The following is an 18,025-nucleotide window of genomic DNA, read 5'->3' on the forward strand; positions in this document are numbered from 1 at the left end:
AAAAAAAAAAAAAAAAAAAAAAAAAAAAAAAAAAGCAGAATTACTTTATCTCCCTGGCTGAGAAGAACTTCTCGGCTAAAAAGATGCAGTCCCACTGGGTATTCATCAGGAGAAACTGCACCATGACTATTTTAAATTTTTAAAATCTGGATCTTAAACAAAAACATACACACATTTTTTAATGAACTCAGAGACACTCCAAGGAGTGTATATTTTGCTGTCTGACATGCATGCCAGAAGATTCCATACTGGTAAGTTACAAAATATATTTAACTGGATAAGCAGGGAGCACAAAGCTACATGAATACTTGAAGTACATTCAAATGCTGCATGTTAGATGCAAAGTGGAAAACAGAACACTCCCCAGTGCAATCGTCTCTTGGGATGCTCTTATTTCAGGTGGTATCTCATTGTGGTTCACTTCAAAAATCAGTTCCATTAAAAAAGTTCAAGCTTGTGCATCTACATTTTTTTGTGTTAATACCATTAAAAATGAATGAGGCACATAACTCACTATGCAGTTGTTGAATTAGAACTCTCTTTTCACCCAATTTTACAACCATCCAGTACCTTGTTTTCAGTACAGACTGTGGAGCCAGGTATTGACTGGCTGACTAACACGATGATTAAAGAAGTACAACCTCTGTAATTATGCCAAAATGAGAAATGTCTCACAAATTTATGAACATAAATAATTAAGTCTTTTAATATGCTGTTGATTGTAAGTGATTGTTTAATTGGATAAGTTTGAATAAATATTTGAATATGASTTTGGCCTTAGGCAGAGCAAATATAGCTACCCATGCTATCTACTAAATTGTTACCAGGTTTTAAACTTCAGTGACCTATAAAAATGTTCTGAAGAGGCCAAATGCTCTGTTACAATCCACTCCGCTTTGCTTCCAGCACTTTTCCTATCCAAAACATAACCAGTTTCAAATGTATCACAATACCTACTAAAAGCAGTAACTAAGACTAATGTCCTCCAGCGTACCAGCAATAAAGTGCTGACAGAGTACTAATATACCTGTTAGTATGCCAGTCATTGCCAGYCTGATCATTTAGATCAAATCTATTTGCCTTTGCAGTCTGATTCACTTTTTACTCTGCTTTTACTGGCAGGCTTATTGCACTTTGTTGATATCTTATGATTCATGCCAAGAACTAATAACAACGAGATGCCTGGACAGCTTGTGTGGGTATACTGAACATTAACATGCTAGTACACTGGAGGACTATGTCATGATTGCTGTGAATGGAACRTTTCCAGACTGGTAAAAATTCAAAATCATTTGTTTCAAAGGGAAAAAAAAAGATTTTTATCTGTCATTATTTCACATAAATAGGTGTATATTACTTTGAATAATTCACAAGGTAGATATCTTAAAGCACTAAAAGTATTTAATTAGAATTGCCTGTTACATAGGCTATATGTTTGATATTTTGTAATATCACTTACTCAAGTGTAAATGACTACACAGTCAATTAAAAGTGACTCTATTGACCATAATGGAGTCAGATGGAAGGACAGTGAGTGAAGAGGCAAACCCCAGATTAAGACATTGTTCTTTCATAGCTATTATTCCATAAAAGTTCGTATTAAATTTCATCCCAAATGGCCTCTCTGTACCCTTTATGAACTCAGTAACATTTATCATCATAAGAAAAAGAACATGGTTTTCTTAGCAGTTTGATTATAATAGTTTATACTTACYAGGGTGCATTGCCTTCAATTCCGTAATTATTGATATTGGTTGCTGCTGTAATCCCACATATAATAAAAGGAACTCCTCCACTAATCAGATAAAATCTGTTGAGAGATAATAACTGATATTTTAATTTGCCTCACCTGTAGGCAAGGGTACACTGCTTTTTAAACAGTTCTTCTTTCATGAAGTTTATTGAGTATACAATAAATATTGCTTGAAACTTTAAACATATCCCTAAAACCAGAAAAGCAAAAAATAAAATGTTGYCACAATAAACATTGTCAAATTGTACTTTATAAAGCAAACAGCAGAGAGATTAATATTTAATGTTTATATGGATCCATTTAAATTCTTTTCACAATCTCATCATGTCTTCAGTAAATGTAGTTAATATTGCAGTCATACTAAGAACAAAACCTTGTTTAATGATATATCTCAAAGTTATTCCACTCACATAGGTATTGTGTTTAATAGYATTAACTATGAAAGCATTATAAATCTAAAAAAAATCAGACAAAATAACTGTTTACATTTCATACCTGACCTGAAATTTTTCCAGGTGAAACCCTGCAATTGCAGAAACTGTTTCCTAACTCCTGGATGACAAATGAAATGAAGCTCAGTTAGGAGGAGAAAAGGACTGGTCCAGTTGGCAAAATGTTTTTTTCTGAACAGAGGAGCAATCTGTAGCAATCAGGATGATTAAATGTTCTTTTGCTTATACCACACTTCCATTGACTACTCAAATACCCAACACAAATGCATTCAAATGTGAGGACCTCTAAGACTTGAGCAAGACCACATCCAGGATAAGCCAAGTGTCAATCTTTCTTTAGAAGCTTGTGTGCTAAGATTGAAAGCACAAAGCTTCACACTCCCTTAACAGGTTAAATGCCACTGAACTATTTAGAAGCAGCAGTCATTCCAACGTATGATTATTAATTAGGTAAACTAAATTCCTAGGGGATGTCTCATTGACGTTAGAACTCCACATTCCTATGTCCATATTCAGCAAAATACAGATCATCACATGTTTCAATTTATATAAGCAAAATGCAGACTATGCAGCATCACTCAACCACCGTGGTCTCTGAGGTGGAGAGCACCAGCCCCTGGCACATGGGAGGCTGTAGCTCCAYTACGCCTAGGAGTTCAGCTGATGAACATGAACATTCCCTCTCATTTCCTATTTTAAATGATGTTTTTCTCTCAGTAGACAAAATTCATTTATTTTCAAGCCACTAGCTGCTGCAGTAAGCACTAGGAAGGGACAGGGACACTGCCCAAACACCGCTATTAAGTTATCCAAAAGGACTGAAAGGACATACAGGACACATTTGCATCAGAATCTGGCCATGATTTTTCTGAAACAGGATACAAACATTAGGAAATCTCACAGTCGTTGCAAGACAGGACTTCTACAGAGATAGAGATATGGTAAGATTAAGTAAGCCAGCACTAAACCAAACTCATGATGAGTGACAAAATTTTCGTAACCTCTTCCTTCACCTCCTTGTGGGCCAGTATCAGAAGCTGGGCCACAGAGAATTTCACGTTAACATTTACAGTCAGCCTTTGTCCTAATGCTCTAAGCTGTAAACAGAGCAGAGAAAATCACTCTCCACATTCATGAAAAAGCTCTTCAGCTTTTTTAACTTCAGAGTCATTAAATAAATAYATTTTCTTAGCTTATTCTGGAGAGCTCAAAAAATTCCAATGAACAAGCTGCATCCTTACAAATCCACTCATTCATTGCAGCTTAATGATTGTGCATATCTTTTGACTTGAGCATACTGAATAAGATAGCTTAATAGCTTATTATTTTTTAACAAAGACACATTGAATGACATTTTTTTAAAACTTCAGGACACGACTAGGGTAAGCAATGAGGCATAGAAAATTTAATCTCAATTTGTCTAAGAAATAATAAGGAGCAGAAAAATAGGAATACAGAACCAAGGATAGGAAACTGCATTTCAAAGTCATCTCAAGTGATTACACCATAGAATTTACCTATAATGCAATCTATAATTTTGTTTTTTGCAAAGCAGCTACTTTTTACAAATCGCATACGTACACTTAAATCGTGTCATTATCCAAAGTCTCATAYAAGTCTGTATTTGGGTGTTGGATAATCTATTTCATATCTCACGCTTTCAGCAGTCTGCTGTACACCAGAACAGTAGAGCTCAGATGTTCTGGAAAATCTGGAAATCACTTAGCTATACAGTGCTTCAGAAATGTGGCAATATCTAGCCAAATTTCTGTCCTGTCTCATTACTAAGAGAAAGAAAATATATCCTAGAAATGACATAAGGTGAAGTCAAATGGTTTCCGTGCACCCGAGGTGCATTGTACTGATATCCAGCATAGCGCGCTGCCTGCCCTGTCTCATTGTAAAAAAAAAAATATAAAATAGCAAATAGAAATGACAGTGTGTACAAACGATTCTTCACTGGCGGCTTCAGGAGTCTTGAGGAGTGAAGGGGGGGAAAAATTGCCAAATAGAAAGAAATTGAATAAAAGGAATGGGATTAAAATAGCATGAACAGAAAATATAATTGAAGAAATAAAAAATTATTAAGAGCAGGACCCCATATTGTTGTTCATGTATCTGAGCTTATGGATTGCCTAAACACCAATACTGGAAATTCACCAAAGACAGGAAACATTATTCAGTAACGTCCAAATGGATGTTAGTAGTGAGGAGGTAGATGTATAATTAAGAAATTCAGATCAGCACTTCCAAACATTAGCTTCTCTGTAATCATTAGTTTTTATCATTTTCTTCATTTCCAACCAGATGAGAAGATTAGTGTAAATAATTTTAAAGAAAAAGCCAAATTAGAATTGACAGGGCATGAATGAAAAGTGAGGAAAATGTAGCTAACAAATAGCAACACTTCATACTTCTAGAGAACCTTTCATCTAAGGAATCAAAGTGCTTTATAACATTAATTAATTTAGCCTTACAGCCCCCCGTGCGTTCAATAAACATTATTATTCCTGTTGTACAGATGAGAAAACAAGCAAGGAGAGATTGAGTGTTCAAGGTCACACAAAAGATCTGTTGTAGAATGAGACTTAATTCCCACCMTGCGTTTAAACACAAGGCCCCTCTGCCGCTGTAAATGAAGGGAATGGGCAAATTGCAGCATGCAGCCCAAGAWAGGGAGTTTGCCTCTCCGTGAGCTAAAGCAGGAGTGAGAAGAATACAGCTTTTATGCGCAGGTTTCCCGGGAAAGGTGGTGCCTTTCCAGCAGCCGCTGAGCCCTTGCCAGGGTCAGCGGTGCCCACTCCTCCTTGCGGTGCCTGCGGGGCAGGAGCAGCCCCTGGGCATCCCTCTGCCCAGCCTTTGCGTCACGTCCCCCTACGCGTCCCCCTGCCCAGCCTTGGTGCCATAAGCCACCAGCATTTTGGACAGCTCAGGGTGGCCACGCACACATCTGCTGCACACAAACTCTGCGGTGCTTCACATCGCGACTTAAGATGTTCGTGTCTTGCTTAACACCTTTAACACAAACTYAGAGCTGTTCCAAGATGTAGTAACATGCCCCTAGCCTGAATATTTATTTCTGGGATATTTAACCTTCTACACTTTGTTTACTTTGCTCATGCTTATTCAGTATCGTGTTTATCTGAAGCATCTACARAAGAGAGGTATTTAAAAGTGGCAGAACCATGAGAGAGGCAAATAGTTCACCATGGTCAGAAGACCACCAGGTTCAGGTTGTATGGCCTTGTTAACATGGAAACAAATTATGCAGTTGTATCAGTTGCAGGCATCAAACATGAAGAAATAAGATCTTCCGTGATCTGCTTCTTCCTTTACATCTACGCATATTTGTCTATGTTAGTCAATGTTCTTATTTTATAGAGCAATTTTCACTCCCTGTTTTCAAAAAGGCTAATGAAGTGAAGAACCCATACAACAGCCCRGCTGATGAAACATTTCTTTTCAATTTCTCACCGGTGCTATTYGAATCATTTCTGTATCACAAAAACAAATGATTTTTGCAGTTTGCTCTGAAAGTTCATAAAATACATTTCAGGTCRTTATGAAACCTATACAAGCCCTGATTCCAGACCTGTGACGTCGTGAGAGTGGAGCTGTGGGACTTAGGGGTTCGTCTTCTTATTTTTTCATTAAATCAGTGGGCTGTTTCCCCCTCTCCACAAAAGCACACAGAGTAACTCAGGGCTCAGAGCCAATTTCATCTGCTGATGTGATGCTGTTATAGCTCAAGAAAGTGAAGGCTGTTACTCAAGCTACCACAGGCTAGTTGGACAACGCTGCTCTGACAGATCTCACCGCTACGACGGAGCTGGTTAACACAGAGGGTTTGGCTGTAGCTGAGATACCCATACACACAGCTCTTTAAAGACCCTGGGAAACCACAGAGGGGAAATAAAAAATTCCTTTTAGCTAAAAATTGATCTTGACAAGCCAGTTAATTTATATAATATTTTAAAATTGTTTAACAGGGAATTCTGTCTGTGGGATGACTCTCGACTTGGAAGCCATAGCCCTTGGGAAGAGCTTCTGCAATTTGTGCATTGCTGTTGCTGGCCACCCAGGGATAACGGAAGGATCCCTAGCAGGCTTTTACATCAGCATATATTTATTTACTGAAACTCATCCCATCACATCTGTACTGATATTGTTCTCCAAGCTAATTAGATTAAAGCTAGCCTGGTACGCTTCACTGTGCTGCGCGCACACCTCTCAGCTGCAGTGTGGGCAACACCTAGGGCCTGAAAACCAGGCTAGGCAGACAGTCAGATGACGTGTAGTAATTCTACGGGGGAGGAGAAATCATACTCACTGAACTCAGAAACCCCTAAGTTCATGCCATGGCTGCTTGGGACCAGTATATACCACATTTTTTATTACATGCAGTGACATAAACTGAAAAAAAAAAAAAAGTACACAGCAGCAGACAGCGCTGGAGGTGATGTCCCTCTGTCGACATCACAGCATACTATTTTGCAGCTTCCTTTCAGCAACAACTCCTTTTGTAAGGCAAACCCTGCTGCAAAATACTGGGAGCTACGCAGCCAATCTGACAGAAAGAGAATAATGTCAGCAAGAATGACTGCAATAGCCTCCAGGCAGCATCAATTCTGCTAACTTAACATACAGTATATTCTTCTAAGTTTATTTCYGTAAGTATTATTCAGTAATTCATCAAGTAATTGGAGAGTTCTRCTCAGTCATGAGTTTCTTCCTTGAGTGTCTGGGTTTTATTTAGCCCTAAATTGTTTTCAGATTAAGACCCTTGACTCTAGAATGAATTCTTCCTGTACTCCCAAAAAGACCAAACCTTGGCTCTGTGGGTATAATGCAGGACTTACTTATTTCTTAAGTTTATTTTCTGCAGAAGTTGGTGGAATGATGGACACACATGTAAGGGAGTGATTTAATAGCTTTAAATAGTCCTTACTACAGACCCATTGCATGATTAAAATGTATATATATTTAAAAAGTATTCCTTTCTGCATGCACAACTCTAGATAGGCACACTTTAGATAAATAAAGATAAAAGTGAAACATCAAATTTCCTCCTCCTCTCTAATATAAAGAAAGAAAGACCTGTTTAGTCCAATTGACTCCTATGGCACAGTTCATTCAAGGAGAGATGCCAATATACTAGCTGCCTGCAAAATAAACATAAAAATAGAAGAGAAGTGAAGAAGTCACATTAAGAAGGCTTTCCCCTTTATCCTTCCTTGAATTAGGATCTGGTTTTAACATCCTTGTGAAAATAATCCATATAGAAAAYGGTCATTAACTTCTGAGCTACCCAGATGCCACAGTTCAAATACCCRGCAGGCAGGCAGGCAGGCAGATAAGTAGTTGCTCTGTATAAAGCTTAAGCTTTTATGAGTCTGATTTTCAAGATATTCTTTCTGATCTTTTCATGCATCAGATCATTCCATGGTTCTTTTCCCTGGGAATTTTGATAAAATGGAAAGAAGACTTTGTAGAAATGGTAGTATTTTGAAAATGTACCTTTAATTTTTTTTGTCATTTTGAATCCTATTCCCAGATAGTCTTGCCTTATTAATTGAGTCTAGAGAAAATTCAGAAGAAAAGTAAATGAGATATGTTTCATTTACACAGAGATAAGTGGTTTGTCTCTTGGGCAGTCAGACCAATTCGTAAAGCCATGCTACATCAAAAGGGAGAGAGACTTGTTTTTTTTTATTATTGTTTTTCTTTGGAGAATGCTGGAACACTGCTGGAAACGAGAGCGAGAGAGAGAGCGCGAGAGAGAACTCTATGGTTCATTCCATGCTGCAGTTCGGCTCTGTTGACTTCTACTCCTACTTAGGCTTAATGAATAAATAACTAAAGYTGGGGTAAGAAGGTATTCATGCTGAATGTATTTCTGAAGGAAAAGTAAATAAAATATTATACAGCATGTTGATGAGAAATAAAATTTACTTATCAGTATTTCTTAAAAAGTATATCTATCCATCCATCCATCCATCTATCTAAAGTTTAAAAAGAGGATGGATCTCAGAGAACTGATTATGCTAAAGTTTGGAGAGAAATATTAGCAAGTAAATGAAAGCTTCACCCTTCCAAGATAGTCATGCCTTGAATAGTCCCTATTTGCACAATCAMTTTATCCCCAGGAAACACAACAGGCTTTTCAATTCTGTTTACATAGTTAATTTCTAGTAGTAACATGGTTGATACTCTTGTTCTGTGCAATTCATTGCCACCTCATTTTTCCAGACATTTGACTACTCTAGTGTAGAGCTGTTAGTTGAAATTATTTTGCAGTTCCAGCCTACTGAATCAAACAAAACTGCTTCACTGAGCATTGCAGTACACCTTCAGAAAGTTAATTACCATCAAGATGTCCTTCTGCCTTTCAAATGGAGAAAAGAACTATTAACCTATCAACCCTCATCAAGGTAAGAAATTCTGATAACAGCCTATATGACAATGTCATTTTATATCATATGAAAGCAAATGAAAAGTAAAGCATATAGAGATAGTAGGTTCTACAGCTTATATTATCAGGTATTTAACACATGATTCATGTTACATTAGCATCAAGGTTTTATAACTGTCAATAGAATCATTTTGCATTTTAAATAGAAAATATGGACTTTTAAAAATTTTACTTGATGTAACATTTCATTAAGTCTGCCAAAAGAACCAAATCAGATTACTAGCAGGAGGAAATACATTTTAATTTGAATCAAATATGAAAGGTGCTGACAGTGGCTTCTGGTCTATGTTGTCTTTGGACTGAAATTTGAAATCATATCTTTTAAAAGGATTTACATTAATCTTGAGTCTTATTATGGCACCATCAGTATAATTTCCTGATCCTCCTGTATTTCATGTCTTGAGAGTTGGACACTTACTTGCTCTGCAGGCAACGTTCTGTTTCTCAGAAAGAATGCCTTTTCTCCTATAGTAATTTTTTAAAATTTCAAATGGACCAGCCAAGTCCTTATTTGGTAATTTAAACATCATCTGAAAGTATATTATTTTGCTCTTTCACAGGAAGAAAACTGTTGATGACCTCCTTCAGGGATGCTTTATTCACTATTTGTTTTGTTTTGTTTTTTTAATAGGAAAAAATGGCACCAACAATCTATTTGTTATATTAAAAAGAGATATTCTGTGACCGTATTTTTATTATGATCCATATTGCCAAGCTAGAGCTGAATCATTTCTATTGCATGTGTTTTACAGATAATATGTAAAACTGTCCATTTTCTACAGAAAAATAGCCACAGTTTTATATTCTGTTAGTTCTTTTGCTATAAAAGCACAGAATGATTCAGAAGACATTCATGACCAAGCAATCAATGCCCTGAAACAAGGACTTTATTCGTTGACCCAGGTGTGTTGTTCTTAGATTTGCCTGGCTGAGCATTCAAGACCGGTATGTGCAAAYAGACAATGAAAAGCAAATACTGGGTTTCATGGGATGGGAAATATCTTCATAGAGGATGTGTTAATTCCTTTCTCCTAAAATTATGTCTTCTTTTCTTTTTCTCTTACATAAATCAACGGYTTTATAGTGGGCAAGATCTTTGTCCCACACTACCAGAGGGAGCCAAATTGCTTAGAGAAAAAGACAAGAAATACTTCAGAGAAAATTGAATTTCCACAATAATTACATTGCTAATTCATACATTTTTTTTTTGCAAGCGTTCTACCTTATGACGCAGCATTAAGGACGTGTTTCTGGGGGCAGGTTTTACAAGAATCTCAGCTTTCTTTACTGAGCTGTTACGTGGGTACAGAAATAACTGAAGTCTGACTTCCTACAGATTTTTTCTTATGATTGTCTTTGAAGAAGGTGCAAGCTCTTCTTGAGATTTTTCCCATGGTTTCCCATGACATTTATAGTCTCTTTCTCTCTTTTCAGCCTTCTCTTATTTTGAGATATTTATCTTTGTCCTGTGTGTGCCCATCTATTCACATTAAATTTACAGGAACTTAATGATTTCTCTCTCTCTCTCAGATTAACTAGCCAGTCATTAGAGAGGGAGAGTCTGAAAGACTGTCACATCATTACACAAATTACAAGATCATATAAACCTTATTTCTATAGGAACACCATGCTAAAAATAAAAATGAATTTCCACTACAAACAAATACAGACAAAAAGTGAAAAATGTGAACTTTAACAGCTCAAAAACTAGCAARCAGAAGGAACCTTAAATTCACTGTTTTCAGAAAATGCCTTGTTTTTTACACTAATATCACGATTTTTACTGTGGACTCCTGAAGTCTTGAATGATGAATCTTGCCGTTACTATTTACAGAAAGAAAACTGTAGCAAGAAAGCACAGCTCCAACAATCTAAAAAGCATTTTTATTTTTTCTGCTGGCCCTAAAACAGTTTAAGCAACTTACAAAGCCTATTTGATTCATATAGGCCATTAAAATAATGCATTTAGGAAATTTAACATTGCCCCATGAAATCTGCCATTTCTGCCATTAAAAAAGGGGCTTTTTTAAATGAAAATGAAAGTTATAGCTCCATACATAGTGTATGTAAAAGCAGTGAAYGCATCAGCTGGTTTCTAAAGCATAATTTTCATTGGATGGTTAATGTTATACAGAACACTCCATTAGAAATACTTTAAAACTGTACACGTTCTAGCCATACTGTAACATATATATTTTAGATATTTAATACCATATATTCATATTTCCTTATAAAGCACTTTATTATGAAGTTTACATAAAAATGGTAACCTTCATCTAGATTTATTCAGCATATCTGATGCATATTTTTAAATGATATTCACCTGTAATATTCAAAATAGATATTTATATTATCTGTGTATATACATTTGTGTGTGTGTGTGTGTGTGTAYTTGGAGGTAGCTGTACTGACCTTAAATGTTAAAAATTCTGAGTATTAAAGTATTCTTACTGCTTCTGAAGGTTTTACTGATAAGCAAATAAAAGGCATCTTTAAAATATTGTTAAGGACCAGGTGCTACATCATCAAAATTAAACAGAGGTAGTGTTTCACACTTCTGAATCTCTGGTTTTACAATTATGGGCTAATCACAATTTACTCCTACCTTCCATCTATTTAGGTAATTCGGTTTATTTTCAACTGCATGTATCTAAAATCTAATCACACAGCTAGAGCAAGATGTATCCTCAGGCAAAGTGAGAGAACAAACAGTCTTGTTTAAGACATGAGAAAACCACACACTAAATAAAAATAATACCGTTTTGATTATTAAATCTTCTTGGTCTAAGAAAAGTATTCAGTCACAAACCCAGAGGGCCATTTGAAATCAAAAAGCCTTTACACAGAAGATCCATGGAAACTGCAAAACCTTTTCCRTTAAATCTTTCCAGCAACCAAGCTTTTGTCATGGACAAATCAAACCCACATTTTTAACAGAAAAGATAAAACACTTTCCTGAAAGGAATTGTTTCTGATGTGAAAAGCATCCTCTGAAGTCCACATTCAGTGCACAGCAAAGAAAGACACCGTGTTTTATTTTATTTCCCCAATATATCCCATTTTAAACTGTTTCTATTAATTTTTTGAATAGTTCTAATATTTTTAGGGTTTGAAACAGGTCACAAGTTAAGCAGGGGGCGTCTCTGAGAGTTAAGAAAAATGAGTGCCTCAAACATCAAAGACATGATTTTCAAACACACAGAACACCTACACTTCCAGGCAAAGTCAGTGCAAGGCACAGATGTTAACATCCAAGATATTCTCTAGATGACCTGACATAGGTACTTAATTTTCAAGGTACCACATTTTTGCTTGATTTCCCAAGACTGCACAACAACAACAAGTATTATTGGTGAAGTAACTGGGTGAGCTAAACATGGTACTTTCTCTTTTTTCTGTATTTCTACTCTTGTACTTTCTTTGTTTTCTATATTTTCTCAAATGCTTGTTGAGAAAATAAATCTCAATACTTAGAGAAAGCAGCAGAATAGAACAGAGTGCCTGCCTCAGGAATTAATATGCATGGCATAAGGACTAGAAGCAGTGAAAATTTAGGCTCCAGAAATTTATAATGTGAAGCCAGATGAAGTATCAAGATGAAGTATTTCCAACCAGAAATTATTATGTAATAAAAATTCAGAAGAATTTCTACATATTTATTTTAATTTCCTATTCAGAATAAAAATAAATATCAAAAAATGTTTCCCGTGAATGATAATTCAGTTTACAGCTGGTCACATCTGGGAGATGTTTATATAAACTCTGCAGCCACTACTTACACCTCAAAGCACTCATATATAAACAGTTAGAAATCCAAAATCTATTATTTGATTAATTGTGAATAACTGCTCTCCTTGACCTGCTAATTAGACAGTATTCCAAAATTGTTTCAAGAATATTTTATTAATCCCAATCATTTGTCAGTAAAAAATCCTTACTAATGACAGCATTATTTTCTTTTATTTCAATAGTGTAGTATTTGACTTAGTTTCACTAATTGAAAGAAAACTAGATTTCCTTCTTTCCATGACTTAAGTATTAGCTGGACTAAATCATTTTAAATTAATGTAATAATGATTAATGTATTCTGATGATATTTTTCTGCAATAATAACAAGTGAGGCCCATGACCTGAACCCACATCTCTTTCAGTCTTCATATAATTGAATACATTGCATTTGCCTTACAGTATAACAAAGTTCCCTTCTTTCTTGATGCTGTACAYATTGCATATACACTGACCAAAGGCAGCAAATTCAGAGAGCAAAAGAGACTAATTCTCTCTAGTTTCTTAATGAATCTGTCAGCTCAGGCTCTGCAGCAAGTGATGTCAGAGAAGTCTGAAAGCTATTATTCATAAAAGCATGCATGCACCGAAACAAGAAATAATTTCAAGTTTACTGGCATTTGTCAGTTAACTTGAATGATAAAAAACAAACATTTTTGACAATGCTAACTTCTACCTAAGGTATGAATATATTGTCAGGAATGTTTTCTTAGTTGCTGGAGAATGTACTTACTGAAACCAAACAACTTAGGGAAAATAGTGGCTTTGATTAAGCTTTTGTCAGGAAGATTTTACAGCCTGAGAAAGAATAATAGGAGGTGGCTATAAATGTTTTCTCTATTTGATAATAATATCCACCACTTATACAGGGTGGATCTTCTTCATTCAGTGATAGAGAAAACACACCTGTGAATATTCAATATTCAGACAAGCTCTCTTCTATGGTAGGGAAGAGCCTGCCACTTTCCAAGTAAGGTCAATGACACCACATATGAGTGCTCTGAGCACTGGCTATCCAGCATTTTCCTGTTCTTCTCCCTTTGTATTCTTGCAAAAAAAGTCCTGAAACCACAAATAATGCTTTTTTCTTTATGAGGTAGAAATACAATTGGCAAAGATAGAAAGTCATCTCCTGCATAACTCTAATTATTTCATTTATATTTCTGCAGTTTCTTAGAGATTTGTTAAACCTCTGGAAAGGCAGAAAGAGGACGGACTATACAAAATCAACAGTCCTTATGGACTGTTTCAGGATGATGTAGCCACCAGATGATGAGTCTCTTTTGCTACCTTATATCCTTTCACTAATAGCTAGATCTACTATGTGCAATTTGATATGAATTTTTTAYATTTATATTTTTTATATTATATAGCTATGAATTTTAGTGATGTTCTGTAAAAATCAGATTCATTTACAGGATTGAATGATGAAGCTCTTCCATTTCTTGTTTGTGGTCTATCCAAGATGAAAACTAAAATAAAATAGAAGTAGGATGGGAAAAAGAAACAAAATCTTTGGAGATTTTCAAATCCTGATGGGTTGTCACCARGCTAACTTTTAAGTTGGGTGTGTTTTGAGTGTGGTTGTCTCTGTTTTGCGTGGAGAGTTGATTAGATTACATACTGATGTTTTTTCTAACCTTAATATTTTTATGATTCTGTGATCCACTTGCTGTTGATTGGTATCTTTTAAGCCTTATGAGGGTTCAGCCATATCAGTAGTCAATGCYGAGAGAAGGGCTCTTCAGACCTACTGCTCTCTTACGGTATATCACATGGTAAATTGAAACATATACTCAGAGCAGACTGACATATTTGCTATACAAGTTTCAGATAAAAATGCAGGTGAGCATCATGTAGGTGATTACAGATCCTGTAGATTATAGAACTTTCAAGAGGTCTCATTTTTCATTAGTTGGTCCAAAACAGTTTCAAACTTCTTTTTGTCATGTTCTAGCTCTTATATGACACCTTTTTTTTCCCTGAAAGTGCAAAGATAAACCACTGAATTATGCTCAGTTGAGGGAATCTGTAATTCATGCAGAGGGTTATGGGCCTCTTGGGAAAGGCCATGAAGTCATGAGCTGAGCTCAGTTCTTTAGTTAGAAGCCTACATGCCTAGAGCCAGCCAGGGTACTTCAAAAGTGCATAGTGCTTTACTAAATAAAGCGTAACTGAGATAGGACAGGGCTCAGCAGTCAGTAGGAGACCCCACTTCACATTACATCAACAATGACTACAGCTGAGATTGAGCCAAGAAGAACTCAACTGTTAAAAAAAAAAAAAAAAATCTATGCTAACTACAAAATCTCTCTACTACAGTACAAGAATAGTTGTGCAGCCATTACTCATGCAAGTTGCCCCACTGATTTTGGTCAAGTTACATGAGAGTGAGATRCAGACTTTTAGGATTTTGTACTACACAAATGCACGATTATTTTTGCAGAACCTATTTTACCATCTAAACTACCTCGGTGAAGTTTTATCTTCCCATTCCACACAAAGAAAAAGCTTACTTTTTAATGTTTGTTCTCATGGAGAAAATCTCATACTAACATTTATGCAATGTGGTCCACTTATACAGCTTCCAATTTATCATCTTGACAGATATTCAGGTAGCGAACAACTCAAAATCTTACCAAGTAGGTGCTATTAAATATTACAAGCAGCAGTGAAGCATTAAAGCATGATGGAAATCACTTTCCCTGATGGTTTTGGACTTTTGGCTTCTTTCTAGAACACTTTCTCATCTAGAAGTAGCAAAAAGCATTCTCTTCTAAGATCATACATATCCCTGCTATTTAATCATAGACAAACTGTATTCAAGTAATGATTTGAACCCAAAGAACCAAGGAGATTTAGAGTTAATGGTAGAAATTCAGGTTGACATTTTGTCCTCAATTCACCCTAGCGAAAAGTAAGAAACAAAGGTACAATGGCATGAGTTCAAGTGTGTCAACCCCAATTCTTTAGCTTTAATGTTGAATTTTTTTGCTGTTGTCGGTTTTAGTCATACTAAGTTGAGCTATGGGAAATATTATATATACGATGATTGTACGAATGCTTTGCTTTTTCTTGGTTTTAAAAAACTGACATACACAGAAATCTATTTTTGGTGATCTCTATCCCAGATTTTAACCAGAAGCAAAAACAAAACTTTTCCATCATACATAAAAAGGTCAAAGGGTATGTTTCAAAAAAATCACAGGGTTTTTTGGAGCACTCAGCCAGCTGTAATCATGAAGTTTCGAATGAAAAGTAGAAGCAGAGAAAGCACGCAATTATCTTATAAATAAATAMTTGAGAAATATTAATTAAAAGTTAGAAATGACATATGATTTACAGAATGTTACGTTACTGGGTTAGTAGTGCAGAAAATGGAGATCTGAAAAGGAATGAATAGCAGTCACTGTCAGTTCACCAAACCTCTAAAAGCATCTCTCTGCTCAACTTTCCAGGTCAAAAGGCTGTCTAAGTTAACTAGTTATGATAATTGTTACAGAATTTGGTAATATCAGAATTCAGTTGGAAAATACTGTCTTAAATGCATGAGGAGGGAATATAGTTAACTGTTTGCTTTAATATTACTAATGGAAGAATAAGTGTTTATATGGGCAGACATATTTAATACCATTGTTGTATGAGACAATAACATGAATACAATGTGGCAAACTTGAAAGTCCAAAATGCCTTATATATGAATTAGAGCCAGTATGGGGCAGCTTTTCTGAAAATGACACTGGTGGTAATTCTTTGCTCACGATTCCTATTTCCTCTCTCTCCTGTTCATGAAAATGAGTTTTACCGGTATTAATAATCCCAGGAGTCAAATTCCAGAGTGGTATGCATAAATACTTTAGGAAATGATTTTGCCTGTACAGATATTTCTGGAGATGTCCATAAATTCATCTAGTAATGAAGAATAAGCAAGATCCTATGTCTATGATTAACTATGACCACAGTTAGCAAATACCACAAATTCAGAGACCCTCCATAAGTAAGCTATAAAACCAGTTACTGAAAAAGTAAAGAATTCAGAGATAAATTAGAGGAATATACATATCTGAAGAAATTGTAATCTGCTCAGATTTAGAGGCATAAATTTGTAGATTATGTTCTTTGTTAACTACCTACTACTACTTACTACTTCTACTGAAGTAATTACTTGTAATAAGTCTAGCTACAAATCAAGGGATGTTAAAACAGGAACTGTTCCTCTCACACTTCATATATTTAACAGTAATCACATAGAATATTTCAAGGACATTCTCTGCAGCTTTACTAACATATCCAATTTCTTGGCACCACTACAATATTGAGGGGCAAACACATATGAACTTCAGTGATCGCAGTTCTACCATCTCATAATCAACAGATAAATAATAATCAGGCATCGCTCAGGCTCAGGTTTGCTTTCACAGAAAACCTAGGCCAGTTTTTACTTTCAAATAAACTAGTAAAATCTTGAATGATTTCTCAAGCCCAGAGTGTGGTCCAATGATTACGATTTTACCCATTTATCTGTAGGAGTACTCAAACAATATAGGCATAAACTTTAATCTGGATATTAACCAGCATTGCTAAAGTATATTAAATAGTTAAACTGTTTTAATCTCTATGACTGAAATTGCAGTGAATTTATAGAGCTTAATTTGCAATAATTTTCATCCAGAGACCAAGATCTTCCTATGGTTATGTATGTGCAACTCCCAGTGATTCCCTGAARATCCTCTTTGGGTGTGTATGTCTCAGAGCAGAAGTTGGCCTAATTTCTTGTTATGTTTTATATAGTTTTATATAATGTGGTACCTGAACAAGAATACCTGGAGGATCAGCAGCCAGTTTCTACTAGATTCATAACATTTCCAAACACTGAAGGCATATTTGGAACACATTAGTTTCAAAGTCTCTTCCGTCAGAATTTGCTTGCATAATAAAAAAACTAGAGGTTCTTAGGAGATCTACAAGGGTGTAGAAATTCAGCATTAAACAAAGGTTTGAAAAATGAGAACACTGTTAGGGAAAATGCGTGTTTTTAGAACAGTAGAATTGTAGGTCAGGAATGAAGCTCTGGAGGTCAACCAGTCCACTCAAATGCTCTGAGGCAGGGTCACATTAAATCCACACTGGACAAGACAGACGTTTATCTAATCTCTGTTACCAAATTGCTAATGAAAACATTTTGACAGCCTCCCAGTTATTCTCTTTCAATTGCTCACTATTCTCATAGTTAGATGCCTTTTTCTAATATCAATCTGTTTACCCCTTGCTGCAAATTAGGCTTATTATTTATTGTCCTGTCTTCAGTAATTATGGAAAAATTTGTGTTTTAATATATTTTAAACTTCCTCTCAATGTTAATATTAATGGCCATAACTAGCAGTGAGTATCCACAGCTTTCAAGCAATTTGACTTCATATATTCCTTCCATTTTCACATTTTTACCCTTGTTATTGCAACCAAGGAATTAGAAGTTCTCTTTTAAAAATCCGGGCTGAAGGTTTCAAATAAAATCACACACCTCCAGGAAGTCAAGCTCTAAGTAGAACATGAAATAGCATA

The 18,025-nt window shown here is 35.6% G+C and overlaps 1 protein-coding gene across 1 annotated transcript in view; it reads right to left on the bottom strand.

Annotated features, from left to right (window-relative positions):
- The window catches only part of LOC146600354 (adhesion G protein-coupled receptor A3-like), a 219,806-nt gene that overhangs the window by 5,475 nt on the left and 196,306 nt on the right, over window positions 1-18,025 (bottom strand). The window contains exon 17 of the mRNA XM_085325737.1: window positions 1,715-1,810. Coding sequence (XP_085181863.1) covers window positions 1,715-1,810 — 96 coding nt within the window. The remainder of the gene's footprint in view (window positions 1-1,714; window positions 1,811-18,025) is intronic.

Source organism: Rhea americana, unplaced genomic scaffold (assembly GCF_003343005.1).
Source record: "Rhea americana isolate MKP2758 unplaced genomic scaffold, rheAme1 scaffold_122, whole genome shotgun sequence".
Lineage (NCBI taxonomy): Eukaryota > Metazoa > Chordata > Aves > Rheiformes > Rheidae > Rhea > Rhea americana.